Genomic DNA, 15,564 nt, shown 5'->3' with positions numbered 1-15,564 from the left:
GGAGAGTCAGGAATTTTTTAAAACCATCAATTATCCATTCTTTTTGTTTAATAATCCTTCCTTTAGCTTATCTCTCTCATGCATGTTAGTATAACCATCAAGAAGAATCCAGGTGGCACATTCAACAGTGTGTTGGGAAATCCCCTCAGCAAGATTACCCAGTTTATTATGTACATTTTCTACTTCCTAAGTTATTGCAGGTGACAGTGTTGCTAAACTTTCTGCCGCTACAAAACAAGAATCCCTTTTCCTCCCATCTCCAATCAAATTTCCTTTCCTTTTTCTTTTCTTTTTTTTTTTTTTTTTTTTTCTGGTAGAGACAGGGTCTCATTCTATTGCCCAGGCTGGGGTGCAGTGATGTGATCATAGCTCACTGCAACCTCAAACTCCTGGGCTCAAGCGATCCTCCCCACTCAGCCTCCTGAGCAGCTGGGACTGCAGGCATAAGCCACCACACCTGGCTAGATTTTTCTTACTTTGCCTAAGTCCACGCTTGCAGCCTCCTCAAAGGCCATCATACTTTTAAACAGTTTACTCAAGGCTCTTCGGGTTTTCATTAACACACTCTTCAAAGTCCTCTCAACTTCCGCCCACTGCTGTGTTCCAAGTATGCACACACACATACACACACACAAGTATATAATGCAGATATAATTTATAGTTCACATGCCATAAAACTCACCCTTTAAAGTATATAATTCAGTGGTTTTTAGTATATTCACAAGATTATGCACCTATTACTACTATTCAATTCAAGAACATTTTCACCTAGAGAAGAAACCACCTTATACCCGTTGGCATTCGCTCCCAATTCCTCCCTCCTTCCAGCCTCTACTTTCTCTTCGGATTTGCCTATTATGGATATTTCATATAAATGGTATCATACAATATGTGGACTTTTGTGTCTTGAGCTTTTTCATTTTGTATAGTGTGTATTAATTATCTATTGCTGCATAACAAATTACCCCAAAACTTATTATCTCACATTTCCTGTGTTTCAGAAGTTTGGGAACGCCTTAGCTGGGTGGTTCTGGCTCAGGGTTTCTCATGAGGTTGCAGACAAGATGTCAGCAGGGCTTCGGTCACCTGAAGGCTTGACTGGGGCTGAAGAATCTGATTCCAAGATCACTCACCCATGTGGCTATAGGCAAGAGGCCTCTGTTACTTGCCGGCTTTTGGCAAGAGGTCTCAGTTTCTCAGCACATGGGCCTCTCCATAGGTCTGTTTGGCTTCCCTCAAAGCAAGTGATTAAAGAGAGAACCAGGCAAAAGCCACAATGTCTTTTATAATCTTGCCTTGGAAGTAATATGTCACCACTTACGCCGAATTTTGTCAGTCACAGAGACCCACCCTGATTCAATGTGGCAGAGGACTATGCAAAGGTATGGAGACTGGCTTCACACATGGCTTATTGTAGTTTTAACGTTTTGGGGAATTTTGTTGTAACAGCCATAGGTCATGTATACTGGGGAATACCAGTGTGCCACTGAATTCAGGAAAATTCAAAAAGCAATCAAAGCGTTTATGCACTCTAATAAAAGAAGGGTTTTCTGTAGTTCTGAGTCCTAAGTCTGTTTCTTCACTTTCCACTTTAATCTATAAAAGTAGTTAGATGAATATCTCTGTTCAGTTGAAGTATAAAGAGAGCAGCTCTCTAAAACAGATCCATTTCGTCTCCTTATTTCTCTCTGGCTCTCCTGACCTGTAGGTCTTATATTCATGTTTGTCAGATTTTTCAACCCATGCACTCTGATAAACATAAAAGTGTCATGCCTTTCATGAATGTTATTTGAAATTTTAAATAGGTGTTAAATTATGACTAAAAGCAAAAATCAAATTCTTGGTAATTTTAAAAAACGGTTTTGATATTAAAAGATGGATGCATCCTTTTAATTTAATCATGTGATATCAATGTGGCTTTTGAACCTTTGCACAGAGACCACAGAATGAAAGACCCACTGCCTGGAGCCCCGGAAGAGGTGGCATTTAAACTGGGAGAGAGGGATGAGGGAAGAACATTATCTAGGCCCCAGGGAGAAGTACAGTAGGGCTGAACTACAGGTGCAGGAGGATCCACAAAGTGTGAAGAGCCCTGTGAATTTAATGACTGTATTTTATGAACAGGCGCTTGCTTCAGACTAGTTGTTTTTAATCTTTTTTAGGATTCTTGCTGAAGCTCTGAGAAGAGCTGTGAACCTTCTCGGAAAATGAGCCAACATGCAAATATCAAGGGGGCACAGACCCCCAGTTAAGAATTCCTGTTTAGATATTTTTGCATGATAACTTCTATTATTTTCTCACCTAATACTGTTAGAAACAGTATTGATAAATTCCCACATCACCCAAAATGCTGTCTCTGTTGTGGCTGATCCTTAATATAATATTAGGGGGAAGAAAAGAAAATTTGACACAGTCTGTTGTGTTTTTGTTATTTTCTCTGAAATTTACATGTCAAGGTGATCATTGGCTACAAATGATTTGCTTTACTTTTCTTGTTTTAAATTGATCTCTTGTTTTGTGAAACTAAAAACAACAACAACCGAAAAACCCACACCTAGAAAAATACATGACAGATAACCATATTCCCAATACCTAGAATTTAAAATATTAACATTTGGTCAAATTTTCTTCATTAAAAAATAAATACAACACCAGCCTGAGCAAGGGTGAGACCCCGTCTCTATTAAAAATAGAAAGAAATTAGCTGGCCAACTAAAAATATATAGAGAAAAAATTAGCCGGGCATGGTGGTGCGTGTCTGTAGTCCCAGCTACTCGGGAGGCTGAGGCAGAAGGATTGCTTGAGCCCAGGAGTTTGAGGTTGCTGTGAGCTAGGCTGACGCCATGACACTCACTCTAGCCCGGGCAACAGAGCAAGACTCTGTCTCAAAAATAAATAAATAAATAAATAAAAATAAAAATAAAAAAATACAACAGATAAAGCTTAAGACTCCTTTAACTACCACCCAAAGTCCCACTGCATTTGCCCAGCAAGCAAATGCTATCAGTAGTTGGTGTATATCCTCCCAGTTCATTGTTTAATACTTTCATAGCAGTATAATGTATCCATATCTAACACATAGTATCAATTTGTACTATTTACATTTATACAAATAGTATCATAGTATACATGTTTTCTTTGTTCTCTTAAATTGAACATTGTTTTTATGATCTGGTCAATTTGATACATATAAATCCAGTTTATTGTAACTTTATAAAATATTATGTTTATCACTACATCACATTGCACTATCCATTCTCTTATTGATGAGTGTTTTTTACTATTATAGGCAATGCTGTAAGGAACATATTTTTCTTGGGTTGAACCATATGAAATTGCTGTTTTTATAGGTCAAAGGACTTGAATATGGACAATTTTATATAGTTGAGCTTAATTATCTCATTTGTATACCAACAGTTTAACATCTGACTTTTGATTTTTGACTATACAATGGATGAAAATGGTATCTGATATTGTTTTTATTTGCACTTACCTATTGTTAATGAAATTAAGCATATTTTCTTGTGTTCGTCAGCCATTTGGATTTCCTCTAATATAAGTTTCCCACTTAGAATCTGTGCTCATCAGACCATAGAACATAAAGCATTTCTTTAAGAATTGATTGTGGCAATGTTCATAGATTAGGGAATAAATAAACTTAGTAAGTATTGTAGTTCTCCCAAAATGTAGCAAATTCTTTAATGGCCCAATTTTCCCCCATTCCATTATGCATGCAACTTTGTAATGTGATTTTGCTGTTCTTTCCATCCAAAGGTGTGGCTGTTTCTCCACTGCCTTGAATCTCAGTTTGCAATGTGACTTGCTTTTTGACCCATAGAATGTGGTGGAAATGATACTGCATAAGCCCTAGCATTTAGGCTTTAAGAGGCTTTCAACTTCCATCTTTCACCCTCTGAGAACACTATCCCAAGACTGCTATGTAATTAAGCCAGACTAGCTTACTGGAAGATGGGAGGCCACATGGAGGAGACTTGAGATGCCCCAGCCAACAGCTAGCACAAGCTGCCAGACGTGACTGAAGCCATCTTGGACCGAAGCCATCTTGCACCTTCCAATCCAGTTGAGCCTCTAGCTAAATAAAGGCAGCTGCATGAGTGAACCTAGGTGAGACTAGCAGAATAACCAACCAACCCATATTATCATGAGAAATAATAAATCATTATTTTATGCCACTAAATTTGGGGGTGGCTTGTTTTGTAGCAATAGTTAATGTAACTATGCTCCAGCATGGTAGTAAGGTGGGTAAATAATTTTAGGGAAAAACTAGAACTTGAAAGGACTTTTTTTTTTTTTTTTTTCAGTGAAAGAACTTAATTTTGAATAGACCATGAGCCTTTTTTTCTTAAACACACACACACACACACACACACACACACACTATTAACAGTGCACTTACTATGTGAAAGGCATTGGGCTAAGCACTTTCTATATGTTGTCTCATTTTATCTTCATTCAACACAACTCTATTAAGTAGAAAATATTATCCTTATTTTTCCCAAGGTCACAAGCCATTATCTAGAACTTGTTTCAAACCCACATATATCTGGCTCTAAAGCCTGTTTTAATCATTATCCTGCCTTCTCATAAAAAAAGCATCTCTAAAAATTTACCTATCCAATAAAATTCACACTTAGTGGCATGGAATTTTATTGATGCAGTGTTTGGGGAAAAAATTTTAAGTCACATAAAATAAACCAAAATAAATATATATTGGAATTTTAATTCATATATCTGGCTGCAAATAAAGAAAATTATACAACTTTCAAATTGATACAAAGACAGGACAAAGGTGATACAGTAGAGTCATGCTCTTACATACCCCCTCTGTTCTAAATATATAGCATGATATATAAAACATGAAATGAGAAAATTAAGAAGACCTTCATAGACACAAAACGCTGAATAGGGCTGAAGCTGAGGGTGCTGGGCTCTAGGTTCAGTAGCAGCTCCAATTTCTGTTCCTACAGAATAATTGAGACTAAAATTGCTTCCATAAGAAAAACTTAAAATGTAGGCTTTTAACTAAATTTGACAGGACTATTCTCCCTAAGTTCTTTCTAAGGTGAGGTTTTGCTAGGCATGAAAATAATAGCAGACCTGGTACAGCAGGGAGGAAGTGAGTCAGAATACGCAGCTTAGAAATAAGCAGAAAACTTGCTATTCTGGCATCCCCTTTGAAATAAGATTCAAAGGCTATTTAAGTGTGGATCAATAGCAAACACCATGACTTGATATAATTCTTTCTGCCCAGAGTTGTGAAAATGTAGCTATAGGATCCTAAAAGGGTACAAGGTAAGATCATTATTCTATAAAAGTTATCTTTTTTCTTTGTAAAATGTAATAATGAACTTAAATTCTTCCAGACAGACTGAAGGTTTTTCCCATTGAAAAGTACAACACTTTGGGAAGCCAAAGCAGGTGGATCACTTGAGGCCAGGATTTTGAGGCTACAGTGAGCTATGATCATGCCACTGCACTCCAGCTAGTTAAAATATATATGTGTGTATATTTTTTAATTACAAAGACATGATTTCCAGAATCTATGGGGTAGAACTTTACAACTTTGTATTCTGTGGTAGGCAGAATAATGACTTTCTAAAGATGTACACAGCATAATCCCTAGCACCTAAGAATATGTTATCTTACATAACAAAAGGGATCCATTTTGGACTTCTGCCCTCCAGAACTACAAATGTGTGCTGTTTTAAGCCACTAAATTTGTGATAACTAGTTACAGCAGCAATAGGAAACTATATCCCAACTATTATTAGCCATACTTCTAATATGGAGATTTCTTTTTTAAAGAAAAAGCAAATGAGAAGGAATTCTAGGAACACAGCTTATTCTGGCTTCTTTGCATTCCCAAACTCCTTGGTAATCAGGTATACAAATTAGAGTAGCAATGATATATAATTGACAACCATCAAAATGGCAAAAAATTTAGAGATTAACACTTACTAATGGAAGGGACAGAGAAGGGGAAGAATATTTTCATATGTTGCTGGTAGAAAACAATCTGGCATCATCTGTTAAAATTAAAAACACCTTTCCAAGCAGTAATCCCACTTCTAGAAATCCATCCCACAGAAATAAAAGGATGATTATTAAAGACATATTTAAATATATTTATGGCAGCATTGATTATAGTGGGAAAAATAGAAACTAAGTACCCATCAATAGGATAATGATGAATAAATTATGGTACTTCCATACCATGGACTATTATGCACCACTAAAAAGAATTAGAGGGCCAGGCATGGTGGTGGCTCATGCTTGTAGTCTCAGCACCTTGGGAGGCTGAGGTGGGAGAATTGCTTGAGCTCAGGACTTCAAGATCAGCCTGGGTAACATAGTGAGACCCTGTCTCTACAAAAAATAAAAATAAATAAATAAAAAGAATTAGAGAATGAAGTTGGACCCCTGCCTCATACGATATGCAAAAATTAATTAAAAATGGATTAAGAACTAAAACTATAAAACTCTTAGAAGAAGAAAACATAGGCATAAATTTTCATGACCTTGGATTAGGCAATGGTTTCTTAGATATGACACAAAAAATATAAGCAACAAAGGAAAAAATAGATACATTAGACTTCATAAAAATTAAATGTTTCTGTTTGAAAGGACAAAAGGTGAAATGACAATCCATAGCATGGAAGAAAATATTTGCAAGTAAATATATAAGGGACTGCCGTCTAGAATATATAAGAACTTTCACAACTCAACAGTAAAAAGATAAACAACCCAATTAAAAAAATGGGCAAAGGATCTGAATAGACATTTCTCCAAAGAAGATATACAATTGGCCAATAAACACATGAAAAGATGCTCAACATCGTTAATCATTAGGGAAATACAAATCAAATCCACACTGAGGTTTGTAGTTTTGGTATGTTTTGCAACCATACTCTAGGATGGCTATGATCAAAAAGACAGACAATACTAAATGTTGGAGAGGATGTAGAGAAATATAAACCCTTGTGCATTGCTGGTAGGAATGTAAAATGGTACAACAGACAATTCCTCAAAAAGTTAAACATAGAATACTCTATGACCTAGCAATTCCACTCTTTGGTATATACTGAAGAGAATTTAAAATATATGTCCACACAAAATGTTCATATCAGCATTATTCATAGTAGCCGAAAGTGGTTTTTTTTTTTTTTTTTTTTTTTGCACTCCACGCTGGAGTGCAGTAGCTCGATCTATCATAGCTCATTGCAACCTCGAACTCCTGGGCTTAAGCAATCCTCCCACCTCAGCCTCCCAAGTAGCTGAAACTACAGGTGTGCACTACCACCATGCCTAGATAATTTTTAAAAAATTTGGTTTTGGTCTCCAGTTCCAGGCCTCAAGTGATCCTCCCAAAGTGCTGTGATTACAGGTGTGAGCCACTGCACCTGGCCTATATTCTTACAACAGAATAGTATTCAATCATGAAAAGGAATGAAGTACTGATCCATGCTGTACAGCATGGATAGCCTTTGAAAACACTATTCTAAGTGAAAGATACAGAAGACCACATATTGTATGATTCCATTTATTTGAAATATCCAGAAGAGGCAAATCCATGGGGACAGAAAGTAGATTGGGAGGAGGGAAGAATGAAGAGTCAATAATAATGTGTATGGAGTTTCTTTTGGGGGTGATGAAAATGGTCTGGGATAGTGGTAATGGTTGCACAACCTTGGAAATATATTTAAAACTACTGACTTTTATATTTTTATAAAAGGTTGGATTTTCCGGTATCTGAATTAAATTTCAAAAAAAAAAAAGAGAGAGAAAACTTTGTCAGATGACTTACAGGGACAACCAGACACAAAACCATCTGTCATCTAATCAGGTCAGAAGCCAAGAATTTAATTTTACTTTTAGCTATCTTTATGTAACTTGTTTTTCCATTTATATAAGGTTTCCTTCATTTTTTACATTAAAAAGGTCAACATAATATTCAGTAAATAATAATGTGCATTGCTGACTCTGAAGTTTGGGTAAGTCTTAGTGTCCTATTTACCATTTTTCAAACCCAGTAATACTGTCTAAATGAAGTAAAACTTAATATACTGTTTGAGTTCTCAATGTCAAGAATCTCTGTAACTTAATCCTTGGATGTGTTCTTTAAGTACAATACTTTCTTTTAATACTATTTCCAGGGGAATTTCCAGGGGCTTGCCCTCTATATTCGTTCTTATAGGTTTTATTCCTTCTATTAAAAAGCTGTGATCCCTACTGGCTCTCTTTATAACCAAGGTCCCTAAACTGTACAAGCCCTGGAGGTGCCCTGGAGTGCCTCAGGAAAAACACTGATACTAGACATCTTCTGGACACCATGTATTAATATAAACTGGTAGTTCAGTTTTAACATTAAGAGGCACTGCATTCCCTTTGATAATACCATGTCTTTATGAAGCTAGGTTTGGGGCCATTGCAATAACAAAAAGCACTATGCAAAAATCAATGTGTAAGAATTGAGGACAATGGTGTCCAATCTGACCCCAATTTTGAGAAATTGTGCAGAGCCCGAATGGCATATACATTCCATTAGTAACTGTAGTGATTTAAGAATGAGATAAAAATTATCACATTACTTTTGCTCTTATGATTTTCTAAATTTATTAGAACCTAACTACTGAAATTTTTTTTTGCCAAGAGACAAAGTGAAGAAATTACTAGGACTCTAAAGATGCCTTTAACCAAGTCTGAGAACCTCTGAGTCATCAGCTTCCCCACATATTATATATACCCCAAACTTCCCATCATACTTCAGTTCTTGGGCAACATTTCTGATACAAGCTGCAGAATATGAAAAGATCAGTCACTCAGATTGGGGGTGTGTATGCAGGAACACCTGTTGATAGGAAATGCCTTTCTTAAGTACCTACCTTAAGGTAACAAATCAAATGGAAGCAGAATAGAAATTGGACTATCTTCCTAGTCCAATGAGGAGTCATACAGTGGCTAGAAAGAGGAAAGATACACTCCCCTTCCCAGCTCCCCAGGGTCACTTTATAAACTGTGAAAACGATGATGAGGCACCAAAGCCACTCAACACATATCTGTAGTAAGGAGTGTGCACATACATGTCTGGACCAGAGAATTCAACACCACCTACTGTGCTCACCCAGGACTTATGGGGGTAACTCACATTACTCCTGATTTCTCCTCTCAAATTTTCTAGCCCAAAAGGGAGCTTCCAATAACTCAAGACACCAGCAGGTAGCATTACTGTCCTAAATATACAGTAGGATAGTAGCGCTATATAAATCTAAGGCATTTCACAGTGATTGTTACTGCATTAAATATGTACTTCTATAAATGTTTCCATAGGTATGACAGCAAAACTACACTTCCAATGAACCAATAATGGACCTTACATTTGTAATCATTTAGTCTCCTTCATAGCAGTGTGGAAAAGAACTGGAAATCAAATATTTAGGGTTTCTAATCTTGAAATGAAACACAAACTAATTCTGATTAGTTTTAAAAATGTTTAAACCAAATTCACACACACAGTATATATAAATGTATGGCATTCTCACACATAACTTTAAAAAGAACAAAGGAAAAAGGATCTCCCCAGAATCAAAACTTTATTGAAAAACTGACACCAAAATAGTAGATCACTGTTATATACCTTACAAAATCAAATGTAATTATTTTGGTAGATTAACTAGAATTACTGAACTTATGATAAGGCTTTCTGTGAGATAACACAAATTCAGGAAGTTGTGTAGATCATTAGTGTTGCTTTCTTCTAAATGAACACCCTGGAAAGGAATCACAAGAGTATATTAAGCAGAAGACCATTCCATCTTTGATACAATTTTATTGACAAAAAGTATTTTTTAAATAAAAAAATTTTAGAAATATTCATACACATATTTATCCTTTTATACTAGAAATTTGCTAAAATAAATGTTATGTCTGAGTTCATTCTGATATAACTGTCCCTCCTGTTTCTCAAATGCTATAAAGTCTATTTAAGACCACCAGCTTGAATTCAACGGTTAAAACTGTTTTATGCAAGCTGTCAGTAGATGCACTCTTAATTTTTATGAAGTATTCTGAATAATTCTCCCAAGAAAATAATTTTGATTAGAGTTCTTTTCAGATCTATTTGGAAAACTGGTACAGATGTACCCTTTGAGCCATCTGTCAGCATATGGGCAAAAATTTCCCAAATCATGACATAACATAAGAGTTTCAGAAATCTTACAAGTACACTTTAGGAGCAATACCAGTCTTAAATATCATATGCTGACTTCTTACATCTCACCAAGTCACACCAAATAGATCTTGGTTTTGCTACCAATCCACTTGTAACTCTTCCAGTAAGAACATGGAATTCACAGCTCCCCAAAATATTACACGCAAATTTCAAATATCATTATGGAATTGTAAATCCACAGTATCACTGTGGCAAACTGTATAATTTTTTTTTCTTATTGCACTAAAGTGAAAGAGAAATTAAAATTTGATTTGTATATTAATCATTAGGTAGTTGCTCATAAAAATAAAACCTCTGTCATTTTAATTTATACCTTGGTCATCTGTTGCTTAGCTGGCAATGATAAAAAAACTGTCTTAAGTCACGTGAAACAAAATTTTATAGGAGAAATTTTAAAATTCTATAGTTTTAAAAATCCCCATGTCCTACTAACTATAGGAACTCAATCTTTTGCTTCCATTCTGATTTATTTTTAATTTATCCCAAGTTAAGCAAACTAAGTGAATGAATACAAAAGAACTGGCTGTTTCAAACTAAAAAAATAATAGTTGTTAAGAGTATAAATTTATCCATAGAACACTGCACTCTTTACTGACAGAGCACACAATGAAAGGTAAAAATAATTTTGGTAATAATGAATTTAAAATTTCTTTAAACTTTTTAGTAAAGATGGGAGACATTTACATAAAATCTCATCCCTGGTTAGAAAATGCTAATTGCTATACCTTCTGTGAGTCTGGCCTTTCCTCCTGTAGGCTGGCACAGCACTGTTGAACAACCTACACAAAGAACCACTGTCTGAGCATGGCTGAAAACTGTGGTAATCTTGTAGCAACCTAAAAAAGAGGAGGGCAATGTTAAAAGTGAAAAGCAGAAGAAAACATAGCACCTGTTCAACATATTTCCAATAATATGTAAAAAATTAAGAACTTAAGTGTTGTGCAACAGCAAGCCCCACATATGTAACATAAACTTTTCTAGCAGCTACATAAAAGATTTTTTAAAAGGTGAAATTAATATTTTATTGAACTTAATATTTCCAAAATATTATTTCAACATGTAATTAATATGGTTTTTTTTTTCATGTTAACATCTTCAAAATCCACTGTGTATTTTAAACTTAAAGAACATCTCCATTTTGATTATCCGCATTTCAAGTGCTTGGTGCCACTTATGGCTAATGGCCACATTGGGCAGCACAGCTTTAGACTGAAGAACCAACAGACTTTTCATTGTGTCATGAAGTAGAAAACTCATCATCTGAACAACTTAAAGACTTAGTAAGTCAAACAGCATATTCCCTTTGGATGCCCATTTCACTTACCCTCCCCCAATGTTTCTAAAACGATTTGAGTACATTTATTACTCATGTCCCTTATGACATTTCCAATTCTGTATTCCCACTTCCACTCAACGGAGTCCTAATGTGCCTAAACATACACACCACGTTAGCAATCCCTACAGAAATTTTCCTTACAAAAGAATATCTGAAATCTTACCTGGACATTTTACATCCATAAAATAAGAGTTTGGACTTTGAACTAGCCGTTTCTTTTTATGTTTTTTCTTTTCCTCTTCCAAGGATGGATGTAGTAAATCTCTAGCCAACTGAATAAAAAAGCATATTGTTACCACTAGAGTTAAATCACAACGCTGGCAGATTTAACCATGCGTGAAATATACATGCAAAAACAGGTATAATGGTCCTACCCCGCAGAGGCAACACTTCAGATGTTAAAAAGTTATTTTTTAAAGCCTGTTAATAACTTTCACCAATACTTTTTATAATGCTTGCGTTCTCCAAGACCCTATAAAAGGGTTTTATGACGATCAGGAAGCATATGGTATGGCTAACCCCTTCCTTTACTCAGCTGAATAACAGTCTTCAATAAAAACAAAACTGTGGCGCTGCACTAAGAACGTGACCCGGACCCTGGACTCGCTGAGACTAGAAATTGCTGAAGTGGACCAGAGAACGCCAACGCTAGGGTGATTTCTGCTCCCAGGGTTCAACATCTGATCTGACATGAACTCCGAGCGGCTGAGGCGTGACCGTCCTTGATGGAATTAATATACAAGGCAACAACGAAGACAGTTTTTAAAAAAGGAAACAAGCAGGACCCCAAAGAGCACAGCCTCGCGGGCGCCCACTAAAAACCAAGAGGACCGAAGAAGTTACCCACGGAGCTGTTCCCCTCCCAGCCGCCGACTCCAGACCGCAGCCCACGCCCATGCAGGGCCCGCCACGCCGCGCTGCCCGGGCAAGTCCCTACATGCCCACACTCGGGAAGAAGCTGCGCGATCCCAGCTGCCTCGCCACGTTCGGCAGGGAGCTACACAGGCCTGGGAAGCCGTCGGGCTCATCCGCCCCCTGTCCCCCTCGACTGACAGACAAGCCCGAAACAAACCCGGAGGCCGAAGCAAACAACTCACAGGCATCTTGATGCTTTCGCGAACCCAGCTGGTCCAGACCTCTCAGACGACACCCCTGGCGAGCAGCACGCGATCTGGAGCTCGGCATCAACTTCCGGGATAGAGGAGGCTGGGAGGAGCGGAGCGGAGAGGCGGGGCGGGCCTGTCCGCTCTAGGCGCTCCTCTCGGTGGTGGGGCCGCTCCAGCGGGGTCTGAGGTCCGGGGAGAAGGTCGGCGGGTGGAACCTTGCGGCTCCCGGGCTAGGGCCGCCGGCGTTGCGCTGGGGCCAGCGGCGCCCGGGGCCAGGCTCCGGCGGTTGTGGGGCGGGCTGGGGACCCGCCTCGGGCCTTCCCTGCCCGCCTTCCTGGAACCAGGCGGGCCGCTCACCCCACGGCCCCGGCCACCCAGCCCGCTCTCGGTTCGCTGTGCGGATGGGCACACGGGACGATGCGACTATTCTCTGTTCTTTTGTGTATTAAAAAATACAATGTTATTAACCATTAATATGTGCCAGCGAGGTTATGAAAGAGGCTCACATTCTTGTAGATCCCCCTTCCAAGGTGCAGGTTTCGAAGTTCTCTGCGTGGTGAGGTTGGCTTTGTTCTGAAAAAACGTTTAAAGAGCACCGGTTCGCTGCTGTGCTTAGCTCAGCCAGAGGCCCCTTCCTGCCCTGCCTGTACTTTCCAGAGTCAACAAATGGGCCTGAAAAAGTGGCGATGCCACCGATAGCTAGACGTGAAATATTTTGATAAGGACAAACTTGAAGGACCGATGTGAGCACGTGTGACCGAAAGCTGAGAAAGCAGGGAGACCCTTGACCAGGAAATTGTACTTACTAGATGTTCTTAATCACCTTTTATTTCTCTTTGCAAAAACAATACATGTATAATATACATCTAGGAAAATGCAGAAAGATAGAAGAAAATTTAAATTACTATCCAGAGATAAACATTGCTAGCTTTTGACCTATGTCCTTCTAAACATTTTTGACTCACTTGCATGTAGGTTTATTTTGGGGGTTGGTTTTATGTCACTGGGATCATCTTTTACATGATCTTTTTTAGACTTGATTTTTTTTCCCCCTCTCACTTACTATATAATTAATGAGCATCACTCCATGTTACTATGTATTTTTCTACATTATGATAGCTAATGGGCACACAGCATTTATCCTATGACTATATATCCTCATTTTAACCATATACTAAATTGGACATTAGGTTTGGGTTTTTAAATATTTGATATTTATAATAATAAGATTGATAAATATTATTTTCATGCAGATAGGGATATAGGATACTACAATTGTATAGGCAGAATAATGGCCCCTAAAGACATCAATGACCTAATCCCTAGGACCTGTAGTTACTTGGCAAGTGAAATCTAGGAAGATTATCCTGGATTATCTTGGTAGACTCAATGTAATTACAAGGGTCTTTAAAAGTGGAAGAGGAAGACAGAAGAGAGAAGGAGATGTGATGATGGAAGAAGGGACTGAGAGATGCCATGTTGCTGGCTTTGAAGGTAGAAGGAGAGACCATGAGCCGAGGAGTGTGGGCAGCTCCCGAAGCTGGAAAAGGCAAGGAAATCGACTCTGCCCTGGAGCCTCCAGAAAGGAACACAGTCCTGCCAACACCTCAGCTGTAGCCCGGTGAGACCTGGGTAAGACTTCTGAAATACAGAGCTGTAAGATAATAAATTTGTGTTGTTGCAAGCCATTAATTTTATGGTAATTTGTTATAGCAACAATAGAAAACTAATACAGTAGTGAAGCCCATGTACCCACCACACAAATCTTAATTCAGTACTCCTCCTGATTTTTCACTATTAACACCACAATAAACATTCTTGTACATAAATTTTTGGGTACATTTTTGATTGTTTCCTTAGGATCAATTAGTAGAAGAGGATTGCTGAATCAAAAGTTATGCACATTTTAAGGTATAAATTGCCAAATTATGCTCCAGAAAAGTGAAACCAATTTCCATTCCTGGTGTAAATGTATAAGAATGCCTCTTTCTTTAGACTCTTTAAAATACTGGATATTGTGTTTTTCCTCTCTCATTTAATCCAGAAGAACCATTATTTTGAAGTAGTATTTTGTCATATTTTACTGTTGTTTTAATTAATATTTTTCATATGTTTATTGGCCATTAGCACTTTTCTATTGGGATGGTCATCTATTTCTTCTTTATCCTCCTATATTAAGGATATTAACCGTTAATCATATATATTACAAATATTATTCCCAACTTGTTTCTTATTAATTTCATTTTTGATGATTTTTTTAATCATGCAGAATTTTTTAATATGAGAATTCACTTGCATACACATACATATTTCAAATCTGTTGCTTTCTTTTTGCTGCTGTGCTTAGACAGGCTTTGGTCATCTTAGGATCAACAAAATGTGCCCTATTCTAATTCTTGTGTTGTGATATTTATTCTTTAACTTTTTAATTAGCCTGGAATTTATTTTGGCACTTAATGTGTAGCAGATCTCAGAAGAATTTCTAATGATCAGGCCTAGGTAGCTTCAGTTCTTTAACCAAAGCACAGTACAGTGTCAAAACCTCTGAGGCATTCAGGCAGCAGGAGAAGTAAACCTCTACTTGTAACTCTGATTCGTCCTCCAAAGCTCAATTTCTCCTAAAATGTCCTCCGGCCCCTGCACTGATGGCAGATGAAAGGGCACCCAGGTAGAGTCCCTCTGCCTTGGCAGCCTCCTGTCAGGGATCCTGCACATGGAGCTCCCACCTGACTGTTCAAAGAACTGTGAGATACCAGTGGAAATTCTATTTACTGCCCTGAGAACTCTGCAGCTGTTCTATCCAGCCAGGTCTGAGAAGCTGCCCCTGAAATCTCACATTCGGCACCTGGTTTCCTTCACCTTAGAAGTGTGTA

The 15,564-nt window shown here is 37.8% G+C and overlaps 1 protein-coding gene across 1 annotated transcript; it reads right to left on the bottom strand.

The window, feature by feature from the left end:
- Window positions 1-9,599: 9,599 nt before the first annotated feature.
- RPS27L (ribosomal protein S27 like) lies at window positions 9,600-12,810 on the bottom strand. Its single transcript, XM_069459204.1, has 4 exons — window positions 12,683-12,810; window positions 11,749-11,857; window positions 10,975-11,085; window positions 9,600-9,788 (listed from the first exon to the last, which is right to left on the bottom strand). Exons 1-4 carry the CDS (start codon window positions 12,686-12,688, stop codon window positions 9,760-9,762), a joined length of 255 nt encoding a protein of 84 aa, XP_069315305.1. The 5' UTR covers window positions 12,689-12,810; the 3' UTR covers window positions 9,600-9,759.
- Between the last annotated feature and the right edge of the window lie 2,754 nt (window positions 12,811-15,564).

Source organism: Eulemur rufifrons, chromosome 2 (assembly GCF_041146395.1).
Source record: "Eulemur rufifrons isolate Redbay chromosome 2, OSU_ERuf_1, whole genome shotgun sequence".
Taxonomy (NCBI): domain Eukaryota; kingdom Metazoa; phylum Chordata; class Mammalia; order Primates; family Lemuridae; genus Eulemur; species Eulemur rufifrons.
This window is presented reverse-complemented; position numbering and strand designations above follow the sequence as displayed.

What these genes read in the sequence shown, in the direction of transcription:
- RPS27L (XM_069459204.1), bottom strand. An exon ending in TATGGATGTAAAATGTCCAG is followed by an intron (nt 11,086 to 11,748) that starts GTAAGATTTCAG and finishes CCTCTTTTTTAG; the next exon opens with GTTGCTACAAGATTACCACA. An exon ending in AAAGGCCAGACTCACAGAAG is followed by an intron (nt 9,789 to 10,974) that starts GTATAGCAATTA and finishes ATTCCTTTCCAG; the next exon opens with GGTGTTCATTTAGAAGAAAG.